Source organism: Fulmarus glacialis, unplaced genomic scaffold (assembly GCF_000690835.1).
Source record: "Fulmarus glacialis isolate BGI_N327 unplaced genomic scaffold, ASM69083v1 scaffold41154, whole genome shotgun sequence".
Classification (NCBI taxonomy): domain Eukaryota; kingdom Metazoa; phylum Chordata; class Aves; order Procellariiformes; family Procellariidae; genus Fulmarus; species Fulmarus glacialis.
This window is the reverse complement of record NW_009210697.1, coordinates 18,128-28,775: the sequence shown is the minus strand read 5'-3', so window position 1 is coordinate 28,775 and position 10,648 is coordinate 18,128. Positions and strand designations below refer to the sequence as shown.

Here is a 10,648-nt window from a genome sequence, read left to right as displayed (position 1 = left end):
GCAGCATGTGAGCGACCCGCGGGCTGAGGGTTTTGTTGGTTCCAGCAACGTGATCACAGCGGCAGAAAAAGAGAAACACAGGCGTAAAAATGACAAAGCAAAAAGGCACAAAAACAATGACTGAAAATGGCTGTGTGAGCTATTTTTGTGTCATCTCAGGTGAGGGCAGAGAGGAATGGGTGTGCTTGCAGGACAGCAAGGTGTTTCCGAGGGAGAGGGCTGGGGAAGGAGCACGGACCTGCGGAGATGGGGGCAACCTCAATGGAGGAGAGGGGAGACCAAGGCTCTGCTTTTTCCCCAAGGCATTGTATGACCTCGGCGCTGGGTTGGGCGCTTGGCTTGCTCTGGTCTCCTTACCTGGAAAAAGAGTTGTGTTACAGCAGCATCAGCAGCTCCTGGGTCTCCACTGGTTTACACATGGGGTGCAGACCCCTAACTGGGTCCTCTGAGTTACATGTTGGGGACATTTGTACTACTCATTGCAGCATGACTATTGACCTGAGCTCCTTTCCCTGAGTCAGGGCCAGGGTGGCCTTTCCTCCTGCCCCTTGCAGACTGACAGCCATCGGGCGCTCAGCCAGCTTAGAAGTTTGGGCTTTTATTTAGGCATTTGCGAAAACCTAACCTTATGGAAAAGGCACTGGTGAAAAACCCAGCCTTGTAACCCCGTCACCCCATCTGTCTAGCAGCCCAGCTGGAAAATCTTCAGTTTCTGGCTCTGACATTTGCTGTCATATCCCCCAAAATTTTTATTATTCTGCTGAGTACCAGAGGGCAGGAGGTTTTTACGAGATGCCTCTTACCGTATGTGCAGGGAGGGGGAATGTCCCTAGAGTGAGAGTGAAGTGTACAAAAAAGGGGAAGCCGCACTTAATGGATCAGTCGCTCGCTCATCTCGCTGAGGGCACAGCTAAGATGATGGTCACTTGTCTGCTCCTCTCCAGCATCTGGACCCTTGCGGCAGGTAACTCCCTTGTCTGTCTGTCTGTCTGTATTGTTACTGTAACGGCGTTAGGGACCTCTGTGGCCCTGCTAGCCGGCCGCTGCTGCGCTGCTGGGTGCTGCAGTCGCCGCCCTGCATCCCCCGGGTGAGCCCAGCGGTGGCAGGGCACCTGTGGCACTGCACGCGACTGCACCGCTCGTGTGGGGCTTCAGGCGTGTCACTGCTGGTTGCGTTGACAGCATCCTCTCCTTAATTTACCACCAGTGCATTTATAAGCTGCAAACAGATGTACGAACTTGTTGCAATTTGCAAATCATAAACCAGGCAAATGTCCAAACGCTCCCAATGACCCGTATGACTGAAGTTTGATTTCATCTCCTGTTGTGGCTGGGATTTGGGTCAGAGTATGGCATTGATTTGCTTTAGCCAGGACAGAATTACTTGTAGTGATGGATGTGGTGCTTGCAGGTGTCTGCTCAGGCCACTAAAAGCGTGGGTGTGTTACATTTGTTTTTGTAATTAAAAATCATGTAGAAAAGCCTGAATTTGTTTCAAACTAGCTTTCATGGTCATGGTTTGTATTCTGCCTACGGCACTACGGAGCTCTAAAAAGCAAAATGACTGGCACAGTTTCGCAGCTGGCTTCTTGATCTCCTGCGGACGTCTGCCTGGCCATGGCCACAGCCACGGAGGGGGCAGGACCTGAGCGAGCTTTGTCGGGTGGGTTAGCAAGCATACCTCTGGGCACTGCAGACAGCCTCACTCCTTTTTAAAACCTGCAAAGATATTTCCCTTCTTGTAAGTTGAATTATATGTTTTCAGTGCTGTAACTGTCCCTGCTGATATCTCCCTTCCCATACTGGTGTATACAAATAAACTTTAAAAACTATTATCCTAGGAGGACTGTGGAGCTGAGCTGTCAAACCTGGGAACATCCATTTTGATTGCCTTAATAGTTTTTCCACACATGTCTGTGAATTGGAAGAGGAGACTGATTTTTTTTTTTTCCTTTTCCCTGGAAATCTTTAATACCATGGCATTTATGCTATGAAAGTTTTCCGTCTGTGGGCCTTCAGCAGGGTCTCAGCTGCTTCCCAGCTGCACGGCCTCAAGCCTGAGATAGGAGGACGGGTGCAGTTTGCCACTGATCCTCCCTACCTTGCCTTTTCCTTCTGGTTTTCTGTTCACTTGTCAGTCTCTGACAAATGAGAATGCACGATGTATAGCGATACATGTAAGAATTTTTAGCAGCTTTACTGATCTGCTTCTCACTGCACTGCAGGAGGGCTCAAAGAGCTGCAATGCACCGGTGCCCGATTGGGCATTAGCATGGCTGAACGTTTAGGGAACCTCTCCACGGGTGCCCGTGGGACAAGTCTTAGCAGACAGAAATCAGTCGCTCCTGACACTGGAGCTGCCTTTCTCGCTGGTGCTCTCTACAGCACAGGAATCAGGCTGGCAAGATGCTTTGTGTGAGAAGTGTCAGGTCCAGCGAAACTCTCAGGGCAATTCTTTTGAGATGCGTTTTCATTTTTTCCCTGGATGGAGGGGCAGAGAGACCCTCTGGAGCTGCTCTGCTCGGGAGTGAGGGCGAGGGGCTGGGGGGCCTCTGCTGGGGGGTGGGTTGCAGAAGGGTGGTGAGAAATGCTGAGTGCAGCACCCGCTTCTCCCCCAGGGTCCGTGCAGGTGATGCACAGAAAGGTCCAGTCCGTCCGGGCAGGAGGAAATGTTACTTTTTCGTGCCAGTCAGTCACGAAAGAAGATGTGCTACAGGTGACCTGGCAGAAGGAGATGGATGGGGCTGAAGACAACATAGCGACTTACAGTACGATGAATGGCCAAAAGATAGCGAAGGGCTACGTCGGCCACGTGAGCTTTGCCCGGAGTGAGTTACAAGCCTCGGCCATCTCCCTTCGTGGAGTCACTTTCCAAGATGAAGGATGCTACAAGTGCATCTTCAACACGTTCCCCTCAGGGGCTGTCACCGGCAGGATGTGTCTCAAGGTTTACGGTAAGGCACGGTAATCGCATATAGGCTGTCATCTGAGGACCAAGTTGTTTTCCCTGGGAAAACCCTTCCCTGACCGCTGGTCCTTGCTAAATTGCTGGCTCGGCTTCCTCTCTGGCTCTCCCTCCCTCTCTGGTTTTATCTCTGATGGGAAGCCAACGTTCGACAGTTCTTTAATTTTCTTCCCCTTTAAGTCAACAACAGCGAGATCCAAAAGCTGACATGTAACCCATGACTTCCTCCAAGTTTCCCTGGCCGTGTGCTGCGCTGACAGCTGGCCTGCCACAAACATGAACCCCGTGCTCCTCTGCTTCCTTTCACTGCTGCTCTCGCATCCTCAGCCTGGAAATCAGGCACTTTTTTCTTACTCTGCCTTCAATCTTAAAAATTCAAAATATTCAAAAGGCAGAGCGGCATATGCGTGACCAGAGTATCTGGAAGCTGATTTTGAAGCTACAGTAAAAATGACAGTAGTTAGGCCGGGCTCAGGAAAGGGTTGCAAAAAAAGAGGCTGAAATACAGCGCAGCTGGTGGGCTTTGCCACATTAGTATCTTGTGCAGGTCAGCATCAAGTAGCTTCAAGAAGAGAGTTAAAACAAATCGTGAGTCGAGGTGGCAATATTTGACACCTCCATATGGAATCATCAGCTAGCAAGTACAGGATGAAATAGAGACCAATAGATGAACTCAAAAGGAACAAGAGTGAAAAGGCGTGTATCTTTTGAGGGAGGGTCTTGGTTTTCTGCCAGTAAGAAAGCTGAGACATTAAACATGCCCTGAGGACACCCTGTTGGCTCCTGACTTTCTCATCGGTGACTCTGCTGTGGGGACATTGGCCAAAGATCATGCCCCATGTGGAAAATACCAGTGTCTGGGACCTGCTGCTGGTGGTATGACCCCTGCAGAGTATTTTGTTTATCCCTAGTACCTTTTGCTGACAAAAACACAGACACATATGCCCACACACATACCCATGTGCCAGGAATCCTCCGCATGGAAAATAAAAATGCCCCTGGCGTATAGGGAAAAGATGACTTATACAACAGGGGAAAGACGGGGGTGGAAATATGAGGGAAAACCAAGCCTGGAACAAAAGTTCTTTTTCCTCTCTCTTGGGAAAGCTCCTAGAGCAGAAAAGAGAAATTAGGAGAAATTCACTCAATATTTCAGATATAAAGAGGAAGGTGTTCCTAAAGACATCCAGCCCTGAGTCATTCAGAGGGTAAACACTGATTATACATTACAGGAAAATATGGAAGTGCCTTGCAGAGAGATCCCATTCTTGTTTATCATGTAAATCTAAACACAGAGTTAGATTTGGTTTGTTTTGTTGTTTTGTTTGTTTTTTTATCCAAGTGGGAGAAATATTTCCCAAAATCACCAGCCTTGTGGCTATGATTCATCCTTTAGCAGAACAGTACTTTAAAAACAAAATGTTTTAATGCTGCTACCCACACTCCCACAAGCATCTCTTCCTGCGTCTCGGACAAAAAAGCATCAACTGAGAAGGGCTTCACTTCTCTCACGGGCAGGCATGACCCCGCTGCTCCTGCTGCACCAGCGCGGGCTGGCGGGCCACTGCCAGGGGCTGGCTCACGGGGGTCATGGTGGCCTCCCTGAAACGTGCTTTATCGAACATGTCCTGGAGGGTCACCATAAATAAACTAAGCGTTCCGCACTGTGACAGATGATTTTGGTTCACATACGGTGCATTTCATTGAAGCTAATTTATGCGATGCCACTTAAAAGCCACAGTCCTACTCCCTTATTCCCCAACTCATAACGATGGGAACAACTTGTCTGAAGAAACCCAGAGGACTCCCTGGGACGGAGTGTGAAGCCATTTTTTTTTGGATTCAGGGCAAGGTGAGCAAGGCAGAGTCACCAGCCGAAAATGAAACGCTGCCATGTCTTTGTCCTCAAGAGGGGACTGCCAGGGAGTTTACAAGCTGGTAATTGCCCGATTACAACAGCCTTCGCAAGAGGGGTTGTTCCAGGATGGGCACCATCGCTGCGTGACGAGGGGAAGTGAAACCACCTAAGAAATGGATACAACACTGTGAAAAAGGAAACAGGTATGACTGGAGGAATCTCAGACCTGCCTGGCTGAAAACAGCAAACCCAAGAAGCAGCACAAATTTCCTACCCTGTAGCAAAATCCGTTTTGGAACAGAATAGTTTCAAGTGTGCTTGACAGGTCTCTTTTGAACAGCCTGCTCCCCTTCCCTCTCCGTTTTGCTTTGGAAATGTTTTGCCGACCTTCATCGCCAAAGAGGATGAGAATGAAACCCAGGAAGGGGATTGAGTGAGCAGATACAGAGAGAGGGAGATGTGCCACATTTTGTTGGGTCACAAAATTCCTCAGGCATTTGCTGGGCCATCTTCGGAGACCTTCTGCCTTCATTGTAGATGGCACCATTCACCTGGAAGTCTCGAGCACAGGAGAGAAATGCCAGCGCTGTTTCTTAGACAGGGAAACTGAGGCACAGTGTTGCTGGTGAACACCCATACGGTTGGAGAAGGCTTTCTGTTGTCACGAGGCATACTGTAATTCCTAAAATTTTTTATCAGTCTCTCCAAGACCACTGTCAAGCCTTTAAACATAAAAAGCACATCATGACCTGACAGTCCCCCCTTAATTACAGAAGACCATTATAAATAATCAAAGCTTCACTAGAAAGTCCCTTTTTCAAATACTTGGGAACACTGCCACAGCTCGAATTTGGGAACGTTTGCATTACTGCTTTGCAAGAGCTACTAAAGCGAGTACTTGCGCACAACATCTCTTGTAGGTACTTCTTCACTGGAAACAAATATTTTGATGAAAGGCCAAAGAAGCAGCTAACGTAAGTGTATGCATCAAACATCAACAGTGGGCACACGCTAACAAACAGTGTAGCAGGACTTCACTGCAAATGCAAACACTTATAGGTTTTGGCTACGCATCTATTACAGACACTTGCCAAGGGGAAGCTCAACCCTACAGGATTTTTTTCACATGATAATCATTCTTTGGGGTCCAAAGTGGGAGGAGAGAGGACTGCTTAGCTACAAGAACAGATGTGGAGTGCACGTGTTTCTGCCAAGATACTGAGCAATTTTTTTCATCCCCTCTGGAAACATCTGTGACAGCTTTCCTTTACTGCTTTTGGATGTTGCAACCTAATATTTGAAGTCAATGCTGTGGGTGGATATGTTATTTTTATGCATCCCGTGAGTGAAAGAAGAAGTTCAGAGATCATTTAATAATCAAAACATAAACTGTTTGTGACACTTGCCTTTTCATGCATGGGAGATTTTGAGAAGTTCCAGACGAAATCCCCCTACACACTTGTTGCTCTCAGAACAACACTAGTGGGTTTCATCAACCCTGTGGGGTTTGAGTTTCTGTCTCTGGGTGATGCAAAAAATGAGAAATACCCACTTTTTTTTTTCTAGGCAGGCACAACCATAGTAAATAAATGAGGTCTAGCCATTAAAAAAAAAAAAAAAAGCCAAAACTGATGGCATATGCCAATGTCTTGCTTTCACCCTCCGGCAGTTATGGCTTGGAGGATCCAGACAGGTTCCTGAGGTGCATCTGGAATTGTACCAGGAGGTTATAGGCATCATTATGCATCTGGCACCAGCCTTTTCCCCCTTTCACAGGATCATTCGGTGTCTTCTACAGCTCATTCATATGCAAATCTTCACTTACATCCCAAAAGGAAAAAGAATATTTTTTTCCTAAGAAGAATAACCAGATTTTTTTTGTTTAAAAGTAGGATCACTAAATGATACTGATATGTTTGCTAGTGTTGGGACAAAAATTAATTTCAGCATAAATATTGCGCTGACCATTGTTATTTTTACTATGTAAATAGTAATATACACATGGAGTACTATTAAATATAGTAATAGATGCTTTTTTAATCAGAGGGCATTCATATTAACTCAGACTTGAATGAAACTAGAATTGCCACTGCACTTAAATGGTTGAAAAAAAGTAATATTCTCAGAAACAGGGACCTAGAAATAGAGTGTGCTTTGGACCACTATGCCATCAGCACATGCACTGAAGTAGAAGGCAGGCTGGTGAGCTGCTATACGGAAACCTGTGGATTGCACTCCCAAATGGAGCTACATGCCTTTGTAGATCTTGGCCTGAGCAAACTGAGCTAATTAGACTGGCTTTGAGCAGGGGCTTGGACTAGATGACCTCCAGAGGCCTCTTCTGACCTAAATTATGATATGATTTTATGGCCGAGGAATAAATAGGTTATCTTCCACAGGGAATAGACATGTCCTTATGTGTTAAGATCTCCCTTGGAGTTCTACCCAGGTTGGAAACAGATTCCTGCACTTCTCCCCTTTCTTTATTCCTTGCAAGTACAGTTCATATAAATAGGAATCAACAAGCAGGCTTCATGTGAGTGAGTAAGCATGAATGATGCCTGTAGTTCATCTTTCTTGCTGACTAAGACTAAACGTGATAGCATCCGCAAATCTTCTAGGGTAAGGAGGAATTCAGAAGAAATGATCTTTAATGAAGGTTTTGAGGGATACCATGATGCCCCCAAAACCCAACACTAGAGGGAAGAAAGTTGTACAAGCACAAAACCTCCACAGGTGAAATCCTGTGGTGTAACCACATACAAATTCACTATTGCTGTCTTGCATAAATAGATGCATTTAGTCCTTTGGTCCACAAACTTGCACATCTCAAACAGCAATAAAGCTAATCCTGCAGATACATTTAAAGGAAAAAAACAGGAATTTTGACTCATTGAAGCAGTTCAGCCCTTTCAGAGAGAGGAGGACATGTGGTTTCATGGTTTCACTACTTGCTGCTCTTTACTCGTCCATAATCACCACTTCTCAGCTGGGATGCTGCAGTGCTGCCATTAAAAACAGAATTGAAACACAGGTGCTTCTACCCTCTTGTCCTCTGTTTTTGCCAAGCTCTTCATTTCCAGACTGCTGCCTGATCACTTTCATGTTTATTTGTCACTGCTGGGGCTTTGGGGAGGGGGAGGCAAGATTAGATATCAAGGTTGTCCTCCAAGATAATAGTAAATTCAGATGCTCTTTGCTCAAATGTGAGCAGAAAGTAACGGATTTTGTCACTTTGTGTTTCACAGCCATCTCGGACCCCAAAGTGGAGGCTAAGCTTATACCCGGTCCAGACAAAGCTGAAGACTCTGAGAAAGTGGTGGGGATGAGCTGCTCAGCAACAGGGAAACCAGCTCCAAAAATCACCTGGCACCTTCCCAGCATCCTGCAGCAGAAACCAAGGGAGTACCATGTCCAGCTCAGCAACCAGACCGTGACTGTCATCAGCAATTTCACCCACGCCCACTCCAAAATCCTCCAGGAGTACCCCATCGCCTGCGTGATCCAACACCCCTCTCTAAACGTGACCCTGGTCCTGCCCATGGACACCGTGGTGCAGGGTCAGTATGCCACACTGCTCCTGTCCTGGAGCGGGGAGGAGACCGCGAAACACCTCCTGGGGTAGATCAGGAAAGTCCTTCGAGGACCAGGGGGCAGGTGGGGAAGGCACCTGGCAGAGCAGCCAAGGCTGGGCCGGGGAGGGACGGAAGAGGTGCTGAGGAGCATCCAAACACCCGTGGCGACGGCATAAAATGCCTTACTGTTTGTCGAGTGCCTGTACGCCGTGATGTGCCCCAGCCTTCCTGCCTCTGCCGAGGACTTGCAGGGTTTCCCTGTCATGTAGCCTGACGCACCAAGAGGACGTGCGGCTTTGGGTAGCTGGAAGGGGCTGGGTGCCACACGCCCGACTGTGGCATCAGACCCCAAACACAGATCTGCTGGTGGTGCCGCTTGTGTGTGTGCTGGCATGTGCTCCCAGTGCCCCTATGCGCCCTGTCTCACCCCAGGGACTGGCCAAGGAATGTCTGAAAAGGGTCCGGGTTATTTTGTTTTCTTCATGCACAAACTGAGTACCCGCTGCTTTCCCCACAGGTCCGGACAGCAGCGTGGCACCAGCCATTGCCATTGCAGTGGGGGTGCTGGTCCCCCTGACTTCCCTCCTCCTTCTCGCCTGCCTCCTCCACCACTGCCTCAGGCACCTACGTGACCCGGAGAGAAACCCAGCCTGGCCGTGCTGGGTAGGTCCGCCTTTCCCCAGGCTGCTGCAGGGCTCACCTACATCTGTTGCGGGGCTTGCCGTAGGGACCCGGCTCTGTCCGGCCACCCTGGAGCTGGCAGCATGCTGCCCAGCCCGGGCTGCACCCAGGGCAGGGAGGGACGAAGGGATCAGCCCCCAGCCAGACAGCTGGGTAGCAGCACGCTCGGAAGGGGAAAAGGGAAGGTGCTTAGCCTGGCCCATAGGCGCCCGACAGTGATGACAGCTAACAAACATTCACTTTCTCAATGACAAGTCATGCTGTAGGGGAAGCGTCACTCTGTTACTATATTCATGCACAAAATAGTTGTGCAAGCAGTGGCCGTACCCTTGCACCATACTTGCACCTCCTAAAAATAACCTCCTTCCAGCACAGCCAGTGCAGCTCGTCCAGGAAGCAGCTTCGAGGATGCATCTCAAACAAAATGGGGTCTTTAGAGGAAGAGCATGGCTCTGTGTGGAAGGGTGCCGCACTGCGGGAGGGGCCGAGGCGCTGCTCGTTGTCCACCAAGGCTGTCCTAGCACAGAAGGTGAAGGAGGCAAGCTTGAGGAGGGGGTAAGCTGAGTGAGATGGCATTGCTTCAGAAAATCGCAGCCCAGTTTTGTCCTGAAGGCACCTCAGCCTTCTCGCGGGATATACCCAGAGCGTCCACCCTTACTTTTGATGGGTGTTTTGGAGACAAAAAGCAGAGGGAGGAAATGCAATACATGTCGTCTTCCATGGGTGCCATGCCTCTAGGTCCAAGCTGGAGCCTGCTGGCGGTGTTACGAGGGGAAAACTTTAGTCTCCCCTCACACAGAGAGAAGCAAGGACCATTTGGTCATGCACACAGCCCGGATCTTTACCCCTGTGCTTAAAATATCCATATCTTTTGAAGAAGAAAAAAACCCCAACAACCTCTCTTCTGTTAGGTCCTTCCTGCCTGTACCAAGGCCAAGAAGTGCGGGCAGTACGGAGCTGCGGGCAGGTGGGATCCCGCAGTGCCCCGGCGCGCTGCTGAACACCTGAGCACCTGCCCGCCCTATGTGTGCGAGAGAGAAACTTCTTACAATGGCACCTTGGGCTTCCAAGCAAACCTGCTGTGACTTCACTCCAAGGGAAATACAAAAAAGGACGACTTATAATAGATATTTATTTATTTTGTTACACTATAATGTTCCGTTTTGTAGGAAAAAACTGTAAAGTATTTATTTGAGACTCAGACTGTCTGTGGAGATCTGCATAATGAAACTCATGTTTTGTATTTTCTGGGGTTTTGAAAGTTATGTTTATTCCTTTTTGATATTTTAACATTGCAAGCTCAAAACTGGGTAGGGGACAGTCTGAAACAGGGCAGCATTTTGTAGAGGTGCTGGCCTGGGAGGTGTTGCTGATGGGCCAAAGGAGACACCCGCCAGGAGCCAGGGTGCAGAAAACCCGTGGAGCAGCCTAGTGCACTGCTGTGAGCTTCAGGTGTTGAACCTGTTCCCCAAAGGGCACAAGAGATGAGGCCGAGACTGCAGCCAGCCTGAACTTGTAACCCAGATGCCAGGAGCGACAGGCTTCAAGCCAGGAGACATCAGGCAGAAG

At 48.6% G+C, this 10,648-nt stretch overlaps 1 protein-coding gene across 1 annotated transcript; it reads left to right on the top strand.

Moving 5' to 3' along the window:
• Positions 1-915: 915 nt before the first annotated feature.
• On the top strand, positions 916-10,164 carry LOC104076402 (OX-2 membrane glycoprotein-like). The gene is made up of 5 exons (XM_009577250.1): positions 916-964; positions 2,619-2,954; positions 8,072-8,383; positions 8,916-9,061; positions 9,991-10,164. The coding sequence occupies exons 1-5, from the start codon at positions 916-918 to the stop codon at positions 10,162-10,164; spliced, it is 1,017 nt and encodes a 338-aa protein (XP_009575545.1).
• The last annotated feature ends 484 nt before the right edge of the window (positions 10,165-10,648 follow it).